Source organism: Crocodylus porosus, unplaced genomic scaffold (genome assembly GCF_001723895.1).
Source record: "Crocodylus porosus isolate Cpor-Errol unplaced genomic scaffold, CroPor_comp1, whole genome shotgun sequence".
Classification (NCBI taxonomy): Eukaryota; Metazoa; Chordata; order Crocodylia; family Crocodylidae; genus Crocodylus; species Crocodylus porosus.
The window spans coordinates 81020216-81034626 of record NW_017728886.1 but is presented as its reverse complement, the minus strand read 5'-3'; the positions used below and the strand labels follow the sequence as shown (position 1 = coordinate 81034626).

Below are 14411 nucleotides of genomic sequence, written 5' to 3'. Positions count from 1 at the left end.
GTAGAGATGCACAGTATGAGAATAAATGTATGCGTGCTGCAAGGTTAGCAAAAAAAGCAAGATCCTTGAGTAAAGAGAAAGGATAAAATTGCTTGGATGTCTATGAAAATTTGCATTCTGACTTTTTGCAGAAGGTCCCTCTGAGTTCTGTTTTAAATATCTTGTCCTCAAGGTTGAGCTTTAAACAGGCTGTGCTCCACATGCTTTACCAAAAGGTTTGTGTTTTAAGCAAATAAGGGAGCTTTGGTGTTCTTTTCAATTCAGATTAAACAATGTATCAAACTGATTAAATGGATATGTTTTGGGGAAGTATCTTATAGTGCCTTTGATGTTTTGTATTTGCTGATCTAAGTCTTGTTGGGAGGAACAAAGGAAGGAAGCAGAAGTCATTGTGGTTGCATACGTTTTTTGCATCTTGCCTTGTACTTTACCTGGAAAACTTCTCTATTTTAATGCCTGTTAAAAAGTTGCTGATAAAAGACATAATATAAAAATGCTCATTTGACTTTTAAGCTTTCCAGTACCTCCTGCAAATCAGCCTAGTCTTAATTAGGTGCATAATTCTGACCACAGGGAATCAAGTCTAGGAAATTTTAGCGAAATTTATACTACATTGCTTCCTGATCCAGTGATTCTCAATAAGGTTGTTGGAGCATTGTTAGATGTCCAAACCTGATTCACAAGATAATCTCAGAGATTTCAAATGGGAATCTATAGTGTGAAAAACATGGTGACCTGTTGTGGTCTTTCTGAGTTCTTTGCTACAGAAGACTTACTCTAGTATTTTTTTCTGTAGTCAAAGAACAAGTGAAAACTAAGAGCTGGTATTTTTGAGGGGTGCCTTGAGCCTGACAAGGGGTACTTGGAATCTTAAAAACTTGAGAACCACTGTTTTGCTTAGAGTAAGATCTTGTCTAGACAGGGAGACTGCTTGCAGACGTTAAAAAAATAATAATAATAACAAAAATGACACTTTACTTTGAACTTGACGTGCCTGCACCAAGCCCAGCACATGTCCAGAAGAGGCAGCGTGTTAATTGGACCCAGCTTGCCCAGCGTCTGTACAGTTCAGGTGCTTTAGTGGGGCTTTTTGGCACTTTTATTTAATTGCTAATTGACTCAGTTTTAGATAAAAGTGCCACAAAGCCCGGCTGAAGCGCCCAATCTGTACAGAAGCTGCAGAGCTGGGTCAAAGTAATGCACTGCTGCTTCCACTAAAGCACATTTTTGTTTTGGGGGGTTGGGGGAGTTGTTTGTTTGGGTTTTTTTTAACATCTGCAAGCAGCTGAAAACTTTTACCAGGATATTCTGGCATATGGACACTTATGCTAATAAAATCATGATGAGATTGTGTTTGTTTGTTTGCTCTTGTTTTAGCTTATGGATGGGATTTAATTAAAAAAAAAAAAAAAGCAAAAAAAGCCATTCTTACATTGGAATAATAGTGGCTGTTTAGGGGATTATACCTGTTACATTTGTGTCTAATGTTAGACTCATATTGTGTATTGAATTGGAACACACTGATAGTCCCATTGAAGTAAAATGAGATTTCTTGTGCCTGAAGTTAACTATGTGTTTAAATACTTAGCTGAATCAAGGCTACACGGCATATGCCTTGCAGGTATGGTTTCGTGATACTTTGTACTAGCCACGGTAAGTTTATGGGAAGTTAAGACTGTGCTCCACACCTCTGTGTAGGCTAAGGGCTTGGGTTCTGACTCAGTGTTTCCAAATTCTCTGGAATCATGAGTGTTTAATGTGATATTTAGTGCTTAAAACCCTTTCCTTGCTTTCTGGAGTCACATGATTGTGAAAATTTCTGCCATGTTTTAGTCTGCAGTTTCTGGCCCCCCATAGTTGTGGAGAAATGCCTGAAAACAGGGTCCAAGTGCATCATAAAAGCTTAAAAATAGGATGGCAGACAAACCCTCATTTAAAAAAAACCCATCCTTCAATATTCCAAACTCATAACCTGGGAGGCTGCGGGCACAGGGTGGAGGAGGAGGGCATGGTACAAGAGACCGCATAATTTTTGACTGTGTGGGGTGGGTGATACTCAGGATTCTGGAGCTTTGGCCGTCGTTTTTTTTTTTCCCTGGATGTTTTGTATTCCCAGCAGTTTTAGATAAGTAATTGTAAGGGAGTGCTATATTTACTCCTATGAATATCTTTTCAGGGTCTGGTTTCAAACTTAACGCTTGATCAGGACGTACTTGTTGACTGGGAAATCTACCCTCTGGACATAGACAGAGCAGTGGGACATGGCCTAAACCACAGTGATGATGAATTGAAAACACCTGGAAGTACTCCACCAAGCTATGAACTACCTGCTTTTTACACTGGTACATTATCTATTCCCAGTGGGATTCCAGACTTACCCCAGGACACCTATATTAGGTTTCCTGGTTGGACCAAGGTAATTTCTTTTACTAAATAAGTTCCCCCTAAAATTCTGAATCTGAGGTTACTTGCTTTGCTAATAAAGGTCAGTTGGGTTTGCAGGAGACTTGATTACAATAATATGGTGGTTTTAAAGGGAAATGTTACTGTATACCAAATAGTCGTCAGAGGTATTGGGATCCTAACTGAATGCATCATTCATCTGAACTAAGTCTGGGAATAACTAGCCACGATGAGGGAAGTGAATATTAAATGGACTTAAGCTGCCAACCAAAAACAGCGCATTCAATAAATTTGCAGTTATTAAAGAGATGGGAAAGGGTAAAAACTTAAGATACTTTTATGGTTAAAGATGAGTTCCTGAAGCCTAACACATTCAGACTTGGGTGCCTGGATTTCACCTGAGTTCCACTTTAGGTGCTCAGGTTCTGCTGTGGACTGCAGGATTCATTGATGGTAGTGTATTATATAAGCTGTTAACACTGAGGTTCTAAGAAAACAAGTTAGTTCTTGTGTTCAGATTTAAGCCTTAGATTTGTAAAGGGTTTGGGCACTAAACTCCAATTGCAGTTGATGTTAAATGTTTATTAACAAAACACCCAATTCTGGCACACGGTCCTCCTTTCAAAGAGCATACAAGACAAAGAATAAGAAGCAAGGAAGGATCCAGTGGTAACAGGCATGATCTAACTTGTAATACAGTTGTCATAAATTATTTTAAAATCATCTTTTAAACCCATAATAAAGTCATACTGGAATGCAGATGTTGCTAATCCTGCCACTGGGTGAACACTGGCATGATTAGATTGTGAGTTGGTTTAAAAAGTTTTCAGTATTCAGGCTACTTACAACACAACTGGTTCAGTTCCTAGCCTGCTGAAGGAAGTTCTTCATTTCTGCTTCTCTATTTCTGTCCTTCAGGGGTTTTTCTCATTTGATCAAATTTTAGGGCAGATAAGAGCATCTCTTTCATAAGCATCCTACGTAGCAAAATTTTCATAATAAAAACAAGCTGGGAACTTTGCTTTCTTGGAAATGAACCCAAAGGTAAAAAACTATTGGGAACAAGGTTGGAGCTGATTGTAGCTTCTCTGGATCTTTGACTAAGCTTAACATTTCACCCAGTGAAATTTGCCCACATATTGTTACAGAAGAGGGTATTGCATTTTGGGCACATACTGATTATTCTCCTATGTAAAAAATTAAAGTAATTCTAATGCTATCTTCCCCCTTAAGCTATCATAGAAGCAAAGTTATGAGGCTGAATAAATTGCTAGATTTTTCATTTTCCTAATACTGCAAGCGCAGACCACAGAGTGAGATTAATTTGATAAAAAAAGAAAGTTTTCAGACTGGGGGTTTAAAACCTTGGCAAAACTGAGTAAGATAGAATCTTGTATTACAGAGCAAATGGAAAGTTGAGTGAGAACACCTGCACTTGTAAATGTGACAACTTTGTGAAAAATACACAGGTTCAGCAACAATCAGTTTATAAAGGTTTAAAAGAGTGTACAGAATCATATAATTACAATATTGCTGCTTTTTAATTCTGATGCTAAATGTATTTGAGCTGTTTTGCTACATTTCCCTACCTTGTGTGAGGTAGTAGGATTTTTTTTAAACATCCATGACAACTACCGTAGGTCATTTTGAAGGCCACAACCAGTGCTCTTAGCATCCTGGCTTCCAAGTGCCTCATCAGTTTATCTTTATGGAAAGCGTTTTGTAGCATCTTTCATAGCTTTAAGTGTTACATGGAATCAGGGGAAGGAGATGCATATGTCTGAATTCAGTTGTTCTTAATTTCTTGTCCATCCATTCCATAGTTTTCTGGTGTCGATTAATGTAGGAAGGATATTCTGAAGCTGTGAATCTGAAATGTTAAACCTCTAAACCATGTGACAGTCAGCCTTTTGTTTTGTCTGAAGTCTTATGAACCAAGGTTCAGTTTTGACTAAATATGGGCCCATTTGCAAATTTGTACTGATAGTTGAGTAATCTTAAAAGTGACCTAAAAGACATTTCGAGGTTTGAAGTAAATTTTAAGGCCTTTATATGTGACTACTTTGATGTACCAAAATAGTTTCCATTTCAAACACGTTCTTTTTTCTTAGAAATATCTACAGTGTCATTTTGTCACTTTTTTGGCAGAGGACTTTTTGGGTGCCTGAGATGCTGTGAGAAATCTCATACTAGGGACTGGCTACGTCTATTCCATCTTAAAAGGATATTAGGTTTTCTTCCAAAGTTTTAGTAGTCATGGGAATTAGATTGGCTTTAATTATTAAACTCTCTGTTTGTTTTTCTCTTGTTTTTCTGAATACTCTGACATAAGTGTCCCTTCTCTTTTATAATTCTTCAGCTTTCTTTTTGGAGATGTCATTTGTCATGTTCTCCTGTTATGGTAGAAACTCTGAGGAGAAGAAAACATTTATGTTTCAAATGTCTAAACAAGATGTAGATAAACTTTTTTTGCCTATGAATACATAAAATAGAAGGGACCTTTTTGGTAATCTAGTCCAATCTCTTCCTAGATTGGACTAGATTGGTAGGCTATCACACCATAAAATTAGAATGATGGCTTCTTTTGACAAGCTCTTTACTAGTGACCCTTTAAGCAAATATAATTTATATTTAGGTTTGCTTAAATCTAAAATATAAACTAAAACTCAGGGCAAATAGTGGGAAGATACAGATACCTTGCAGTTCCATTTTATGGGAAAAATATAGGGATTTGCAGGAAAAGCTAAAAGGTTTAACTTTACAGAACCCTACAGAAAACAGTGTCAAGTGGAGATGAAGCCCAGGATGAAGCTGTGATATTTGTTAAAAAAACCAAAACAAAACACCCCTGGCAAGATTCACTTTGCAAGAGGTATTAGCTGCTGAGAGGCACAAGTTGAACTTTGTCTGGGTAATGTTTTTTATGGCAATTGAACATTTATTTTTTCACACTAAGGATCCTTCTGTTTGTTTGTTTTTTAACCAAAGTATTGTTACTTTATTGGAGGATGTTATTTTTACATGTTAATATTTTTAATTCAACACAGAATTGGAATGTTTTGCCTGTTTGTTCTAATCCCCGGGTTAATCAGGGTTTAAAGCCTAGTTAAAATTAGAAATGTCTGACATTGTATGAGACATAAAGAAGCTTTGTTCTGTTCAGGCTCTCAGCATATGTCTGTGTGGTTTCAGCACTGCTGAGAAGCAAGGCCTGCCCACCCACTCCCCTGTGCCAAACCCAGACCCAAGGCAGTGCAGTCTTCTGGGGGGATACCTACCATCGCTATCAAACACAAAGATCTTTAACCCCATGGAAGCTGTAAAAATGTGGTATTAGGGATTACATACACTATTAAGCGAAATAAAAATTATTATTATTAAATGAGTAAAGGTTTTGTTTTGTTGGCTTTTTTTCTTCTTCCAGGGGCAAATCTGGATCAATGGCTTTAACCTCGGTCGCTACTGGCCAACCCGTGGTCCTCAAATGACCCTGTTTGTTCCAAGCAATATTCTTGTATCGTCAGCACCAAACAATATTACAGTACTGGAGTTGGAGTGGTCTCCTTGCAGCATCCAGGAATGTGTCGTAGAATTTGTAGACAAACCTGACATCAATGCAACACTCCAATATGAAGGCAACAGTGAGAAGCTGTACTCTAGAGATTTATACCTGAGCCATCTGTGATGGCTGAGGAATGATTTCCATAGCCTCTCCCTTTTTCTGCCCCATTCCCTCAAATTATACACTCCTCATGTGAAGAATCAATGTCAATTGGTATGCAGTTTAACTGTGGAAGCTTTTTCACATCCCTAAATGTGTTGTTGTTTTATGAACAGGAGAAAGAAAACATGAGGTTTCCTTTCAAAATGAAGGTTCTAGGTTTCAAGTCAGTTTTGGAATGAGAAACGGAACTTAAATGGAAGATCATAATGACAACAAGGGTAAAGAAACAGATAGCTCAGAGAACAGCCTGCATGCAAAGCAGGCTCCTACACTAGTTGTTTTAACATTTCTTGTGAATGTGGAGAAACTTACCATGATAAGAACTAGGTGGTTGCACTAGCACACTTATGAAATACTTGACTATATAAGAGCATCAGGAGGTTTGGGTATCCCGCATATAATTTACATATGACCTGGTTTCATTTAGGCTTAAATACCCAGTTAGTATAATTTCTGTTTATTGCCCAGGGGGTTATTTCTCCTTCCAACCTGTAATATCTAAATGACTTTTAAAATATTCCAGAATCTTCTGCTTCTGGGAACTGAATATCTAACATACAGTGCAGCTGAAATGCAATCTAATTATAGTAATATGAACATCTGCAAGTGTCTTCTGGTCTTTGATCAGTCATTTCATTGATACACAGACACACGCACATATTTCTTTCTATCCATCTGTCTATAGATATCCAATAGATAGATAATTTGCTTTCTGTTTTTCAGCCTTTGAGATTCACATTAGTTATCTTTAATGTTTTTCAAGGGCTAGAAATTATTTAATCAAATTTTAACTCTTGTGAATCATTATCCCCAGGACTGGTTAAAGGAAGAAAACGAGGAGTTAGCAACTTTAACTCATGTTTGACTTTCTCAGGCTAAACCAATTCTTTGCCTCGGGCTTCCTGGTTCCTACAGCTTCTCTGGGGTTTAGTAATCCTATCCTTGGAGCTTTTAATCCCCCTACCTCCAAAGCACTATCAGCTTGCTCTTCTTCTGGAGACATTGAGTTGAAGGGGACTTTCCGTATTACTTTCAGGAGATGCACTTGGATTATTCTACAGCTCTGGGTTCTAGTCCAATGACAGTCTGGAAAGCAAAGCGGTTCATATGCATCATTGATTCCCACTCTAGACCACTCCTAGTCCACTCCTTAAGCACACACAGTCTCTCTTCTTTGACCCCATAGGAATCATAAATAGGGCTGGAAGGGACCTCATGAGGCTGGAAAGGACCTTACAACTACAAAGAATAGTCTATCTCTGTCATCTTTATAACTACCTTCAGGTATTAAAGACTGTTATCAAATCCTTCCTCTGTATTCTCTTCTCCAGACTAAATAATCCTAGTTCTTATATCCTTTGCTCATGAATCTCATTTTCGAAGCCTCAGGGTTTTTCTGCTTGACTGTAATATCCTCTGGACAGTTTTCCCATACCCCTTCCTCTGCCAGGATACTCCCCTTACTCTAAGTGCCAGTTACTGCTGGTGTCCTGACCATCAGCTCAGTTATGTCTTTTCACTGTCCTTGAGCTAGTGACACCTGCTTTTTAAAGGACTACACAACCCTGTAACAGAGCTACTCGGAAAACTACATTTTCCTTCCAAAATGTTTGATAAACGTTTAAAAAAATTCCTCAAAAACTCTGAACTAACAGTTTCATTTTAACTAAAGTCTGAAAGCTATTGACAAAGGCTGTTAAAAGAATTGAAAAAGAATTTTCAGTTAAAATATCCAAAAAAAGGTCAAGCCTTTGCAGTAGACACAAGAAAAAGTGAAAGAGTGAGCCTTATTAGTACACACGCAGTAAACTCTGTTTAAACCATCTCAGTAGGTCAGTGAGTCCATGCAGTCTTCATGGTTGACCTTCAAACTATGGGCCGATTTGATATCTTTACACTGGTTTTATAATAATGCAGCATGACTGATTTAAATGATATTAACTACTAACTTGTGCCAGTAAGAACAGCTGAAGGTCTCACTGCTGCACAAATGGAACTCATGGTACTGACAGAACAGTCAATGACAGAAATGCGTACTGAAAACAAGTTTAAAATGAGTCTTAAAATTGGTGATTTTCATTTAGTCAGAAGATTTATGCTGTGAAGACATTGAGCCAGCAGGTCGTCTTTTTTACTCCTTGTTATAACTCATTATTACAATGGTGCCTGCCCATGTGCCTTTACAGTTGCTAATCTTGATGGAAATGTCTGATCTCTGTAAACATGCAGATTCATTTGGTGACTTGCTGTCAGTGAAAGCTGACTTTCAGTAACAGTCTGTCTCTATGTGTCTCATTGGGTTTAGTGTCAGTCTTGCAAACTCTGAAAGGAGGCTTAAAGAGCAAAGAATTGAGACAATGAAAGAAATTAAAGTATTTTCCTAAATTGCCAAATTGCTTCCTGTTGATGTTGTTCAAAATGATTGAAACTGAGAGCTCTTCTAGAACAGCGTTTCTCAACCTGTAGGTCATGACTCAAAAGTTGGCCATAAGAATATATGAAAGGGTTGCAAACTAACTTTAAAAATGGATCAACAAACTTTAAAAATGGATTCTCCTTTAAAGGAGAAAAACATGGGAAACCGTGGCTTTTCCTCTGCAGGCTGGAAGAGTTCCAGCCTGCGAGAGCCTGCATGGGGGCCCCCGTGCTTCCCCCCAACTCCATACACTGAGGGGCTGGGGCCTGGCATTGGGATGCAGTGGGTTGGGAGTGAGGGGCACTGAGTCAAGACTGGCCATCAATGTTTACTAGTGAGTCCTGGTACAAAAAAGGTTGAGAACCACTTTTTAGAGGATTGTTTCTTCAGCTCAAAACATGGTGAGAGAAGAGAAAAAGCAGGAAGAAGAAAGAGCCATTAGTAGAGTGAGAGAAACTTTATTCAGACCAAGGGTGTCAAACTTGCCCTGTCCCCTGGGCCAAATGTGAACTGCAGGGCTCCTTGCAAGCCTGATCAGGATCTGGACATGAAGGGGGGTGAATACAGCTATTGCTTGACCCCTTCACCATCACACACCCACAGCAGTGCTCTATGTGCCCATATTTTGGTGCATGAGACCACCCCGAATTCCCAGCTTCTCTGCAAGATCCACAGGTAACACAACACAGCTCTTCAGGTTGGACCTGGCCCACAAGCGGAAAATTTGACACCCCTGATTTAAAGCATCTGAAGGTAAAGATTACCTCTGCAATAGCCTAGGACCACTTCCTTTGCAATGATTTATCTAAAGCAATGCAAAATAATTGGAGTCAGGCTATGGACCTTTGGGAGAGGTTGCTGTTTTTTGGGACTGTTGCTCAGCAGAAAGACAAATATTCTCTTTTGTCTAGCAGGACCTGCTGCAGGTTTCAGTTCTTGGTCCTCAGCAGCTGGGTTAAACTTCCCCTTATATTTATTTTTTTCTATATCAATTCAGCAATGTATGATTGACACTGGATCATTCCTAGCCACAAATCAGGGATGTTTGTGTTTAGTAGGCTTGGTGTAAAGACTTCAAACCCATACATGGCTCTTTTAATAGTTTGGTTTATGGATGAGCCATAATACAGTTTATACCATCTTGTGCCTTACAAACCGAAAAAGATTACCCCAAAGGCTTACAAGATAATATCAACTGATATAGCACAAATGAGGGTTAGGTAGAAGAATTGGGGTGTACTTTTTTGTGCAGAAAATGTACACAATTTCAACAATTCACTTACCCCATGTGGTGTCTGATACAGAGTGATCTTCCTGTTTAAAGAATGGAACTGGAAAGTGGGGTTCTGAACTCTGGTACTGTGTTTCTGGAATGTGACATTTTGGGGAGTGAGCAGGTGCTACTGTAGTGAAGTGGCTAATGCTGTAGTTCCCTCCATGTATTCACTGGGATTTGGCTCTGCTCCTCTGGCCAGCTATCTGACTGTTGGAAATGCATCCTTTACTTGATAAAACAGGAGTAAGCCATCTTTTGGGCAACCTCAAGTACTAAACAGCTTCTATGCACTAGACAGCAAGATGCAAGTGTGCTGATGGGCCAGCCATTTCCAGGTAAACAAGTGCCTGGAATTGTGGGAATGCTAGTGGAAAAATGTCTGTATCTGAGTGTTGTTACTGGAGGCTTTGCTACAGTCACATTGCAAAATGGGTTGCATCTTATCCCTGGTATAAACCCAGAAGAGGAGCAGGATTTGCCAAGCTCAGGCTGTACCTCCTTCAACATAAGGAAAGGGCTGCAAGTGAGTGATGGGAAGCAAGGGCGTGGACCTGCAGCTGCATACAGAAATAGCTTACAGTATCAACATACATTCACTCTTTTACCTTAAAGATAGCAGCTCCATGCTTGGCCAGACATGTAATGAAACATTACAGGCCTTGAAAAATTAATCACTGGCTTGCTATGGGACCTGGTTTGCAAACATAGTGGTGAAGTTTACTTAACATGTTGTGTTAGGTTCTTTGCAGTTCTTGAACCATTTGTTCCAGCTTTCCTTCATGTGCCTGGCCCTTAGCCTTTTAGAACCATACGGGCTTGGCAGCAAGAGCTGAGCTCCCAACACATGACAGCTCAGACGTAACAGAAATGACATGCATCCTCACCCACTTACTCGCCCAATGGTAGGAGAACATTTTTCACAAAACAACCACTTCCTTTATGACCTCGCAGCCCTTGTACTCCAGTCAAATCTGTAAAACACTTTCAGGAGAGAGCTTGGGAAGATTTATAACCTTACTGGAAACTAAAAACCAGGGACCTTTCCCCTTCTCTTCTGCCCCTCTCTTTTTTCTTCTCCCCAACTACCTTCTCACACCTTCTCTTGTATTCCCTTTAAACCTCACTACCACACATTGCATGTTCACAAACCTAGATTTTGCATATTGGCTTCTGTGCTACCTAGGAGAGCATACAGACACCAACAAACTTTCCCTATGCCTGAAGAAGGGCATTTGTGCCTGAAAGCTTGCAAACGACAATTTTTCCAAGTATTGGAGCTATCCAAACAACCTTGTCTGCCCCGAAACTAAACACAGACATTGACTTTACAGCTCATTGCAGTCTGAATCTGCCTTCTCTTCTAATTTCCCTACACTCCACAGGTAGTAACAACTATTTAATGGTTTTGCTCTTCCATTACTTAGGTTATTTATTCTGCGGCACTTCTCTTGTTTTATAGCCACTCCTGATAAGATCTCTCTGCTCTTACTTTACAGTCCTCCTTTCCTTTAAACTGATTTTATTGGTACATACGGTGTTACACATGCTATGGTTTTATCTGTTCTTTATTTCAAGCTGCATCTGCTTCTTTCCTAGATCTGAAGAAGGGCAACTGTTGCCTGAAAGCTTGGTTTGCAGCTTTTCTAAATATACAGCAGATGCAATAGAAGATATCACACAAAAAAAAACAACCCCCACCAGAAAAAAGCATCTTTGTTATAACTTGGATGGGAGCTTTAGGTTTAGTCTACTGAGAACATGCTATGCTCCACAAAATAGTGTCTTTATGTAAGGAAAGGATATTTGGGTAGGAGTGTTATCTTTTTTGGGTTCAACTGCATGGGTTGGAAAGATTTCAACCAAGTTTCCAAGCACAATGAGGACCATGGCAACAGGCCACACTCCCTTCAAGGTGTGTTGGATGCACAATGAAGAGAGCTCATTTTGCATGTGCCAAACAGGTGAGGGAGATGTGGCCACAGCTCCTCCCTGTAATCCCAGTTGTCAGTGAGCTCTCTGAGCTCACCAGTATGTTAGTGGAGCTGCTGCTGGAAACCGCATGTACCGTGAGCTCAGTGGCATGGGGTCTGCCTAGAATTCCTCCTTTCAAGTTGCTCTGAAGTGTGTGTCTGTTTGCTTTTCCCTCCATGAAAGCAGGGGCTGAGTGAAATGGAATTTTCTTTTATTTCTGTGTGGGGAGTCGGTGGAGAAAGCAAAGAGGAAGAGCGAATAGGAGCAGTGCTCCAGAGCTGCTTGCAAGCAGGGACTTGGGATAGACCCAGCACTGATGAACAGTCAATGTGCTCAGAACTTGCAGCATGTGCACCAGAAGCTCTCCAACCATGCCAGTAAGGTCACGGTGCATATGCAGCATACAGCCAAATAAGATGCAAGCATGCTGCAGTACCCCCTCTGGATCTACCCTTCACTTTTCAGGTCTGCAAAAGAAGCAGATACAGCTTGAGCTAAGTAATGAATGTAGTTGGTCCAACAAAATATATCCCCTTCCTCCCCAAAAACTATCCTTGCCTCTTGCATATATACATGTCCCCACATTAAGACATGGGCAAGTGACATACTAACCCAAGTTTCCCTAATTGTAAAATGGCAGCAGGAATGTAAGATCTTTCTCAGTAAGACTTGCCAACTAATGTTTAGAGGCTAGGATGCAGCCCTGTATTTTCGTTCGTCGTATGAACAGATCTTACTAGGAAAGGATATACATGTTGGGCAGGCATTTAGCAAACAGGCTGAGATATTATCTCTGTTATGATATTTGAGTTCCGTTTAAGTTGTATTGTTCTCTTGTTGCGCTCCTGGTTTGTAAGTTTAATCTGTTTTCTTATTGTAAGCTGCCTTGACCTTCTGTTGGGATAAGTGGCATATAAATAAATATTATTTTCCTGGACAATCACATCCTTCCAAAGCTACCTTTATACAATGAAGGCAGTCAGGTACATTTGGCAAGAACATCTTGCTTGGTGATAGACTGCCAGCTAGAACACTAGGCAGACAATGTTCGTTGGGTTAATCTGATATCTTTTATTAGACCAACTTAATAGTTGGAAAAAAAAAAAATTAGCAAGCTTTCGGATTTAAAAACCCTTCATCAGGCTGAGGAAGCCTCTGTAGTTAGTGTGTGCTCTTCCTGGATGGAATGAATAATAAGCCAGAACCTGGGCTGTTATGCATGCGAGACAGGCAGTCAGTGAAAATGTAAACTGAGGAGTCAGTGGGTGAGACAGGTTAGGTGGGTGTGAGGGGGGAGAGAAAAGGGGGATGAATGTAGCAGTTTAATAGCAGAGAGGTACCTGGGAAGTCAGCTGTCAGGCAGGTTATGATGTGTCATCAATCCAATGTCTATATTTAGTCCATGATTTTTGTATCCGGGAGTTTGATGAGGTGAAGTTCATAGGCTCATCTCTGAGAAGTGTTTTGTAAATTCCCTTTGAGGATTAGAACTACAACTAATTTGAGGAACTAGAACACTACAAATTTATCTTAATTTGACTTGCAGTATACTAAACCCTTAAAGATTAGATTAGATGTAGCAGTCAGCTACTCGATTTACATCTGATGTATAGTTCCCAGTTTTTGTTCCTAGGACCTAATGCCAGCCACAGCTTTTCCTGCTTACATATTTTCATATAGTGTCTAGATGTATCTGTTGAAAACCCAGCTAGTGTTATGAGACTGTATTGTGCCCTCTCCATTTTCTCTGCCTTCATCCTGGGCTGAAATACCAAAACGTGGTAAGCGAGTGCAAACAATACAGAGCAATCATGGGTGGTACCACCTACAATTTTATTCTGGCAGTGGAATGGGTTTCTTGAAGAAATGGCCAAACAGAAGTGGATCCTGAATGTGTGCAGCCACACCACTGCACCCACTGTTTCTGACCGTGCCACTGGAGCAGCAGCCAGGGACTTAAATCTCGAAGAACATAAGAATCCCACCCCTCCTGCACCCCCCATACTCAAAATCAAGCCCTTTCTTTTTTCTATTTCCCTTTTCTCCCCTCCCATTCCTCCCTTCCCTGCTTGCTGCTGCTGGGGTCAGTGCTGTCCCTGGGGTAAACAGAGCTTCTATCTGCTCCAGCAGGGCACTGTGGGATCTGGGTTTAGCCTGGGACAGCAGCAATGGCAGTGGGCAGGCACATTCCTGCTCCCTGTCTGCTTCCCGGCAGGTTGTTCCTCAGCAGCCTAACAGAGCAGACATGGGGAGTGGGAACATGCCCACCTGCTGCTGCTGCAGTCCCCAGTGCATCCTCCATGCAACCCTGGCTGGAGAGGGACTGGCACCCCCCTGTGGGATAGCACAGATCCCAGCAGTGGCAGGCAGGCAGGGGAGGGGAGAGGAGGGAATATACCCTTGAGCACAGAGGGGAAGGAAGAGAGGGAATTCTTACCTTCTTCAGGACTGAAGCCCCCAGCTGCTGCTCCTGCAGTGCAATGTGCCCATCTTACTGGAGGTGGGGAGGAGGCTGGGTCTGTGCAGGGTGTGCACAGACCTTTGTAAAATCCTGGATCCACTTCTGAAGCCAGACCTCAAGGAATGTGTTTTTCCAGTCCAAACGTAATGTGGGATAACCG

At 40.6% G+C, this 14411-nt stretch overlaps 1 protein-coding gene across 1 annotated transcript in view; it reads left to right on the top strand.

The window, feature by feature from the left end:
• Positions 1-8520, top strand: part of LOC109311789 (transmembrane protein with metallophosphoesterase domain-like) — a 63334-nt gene extending 54814 nt beyond the window's left edge. Inside the window, exons 15-16 of the mRNA XM_019537637.1 lie at positions 2177-2416; positions 5828-8520. Coding sequence (XP_019393182.1) covers positions 2177-2416; positions 5828-6088 — 501 coding nt within the window. The 3' untranslated portion in view covers positions 6089-8520. The remainder of the gene's footprint in view (positions 1-2176; positions 2417-5827) is intronic.
• Positions 8521-14411: the final 5891 nt, after the last annotated feature.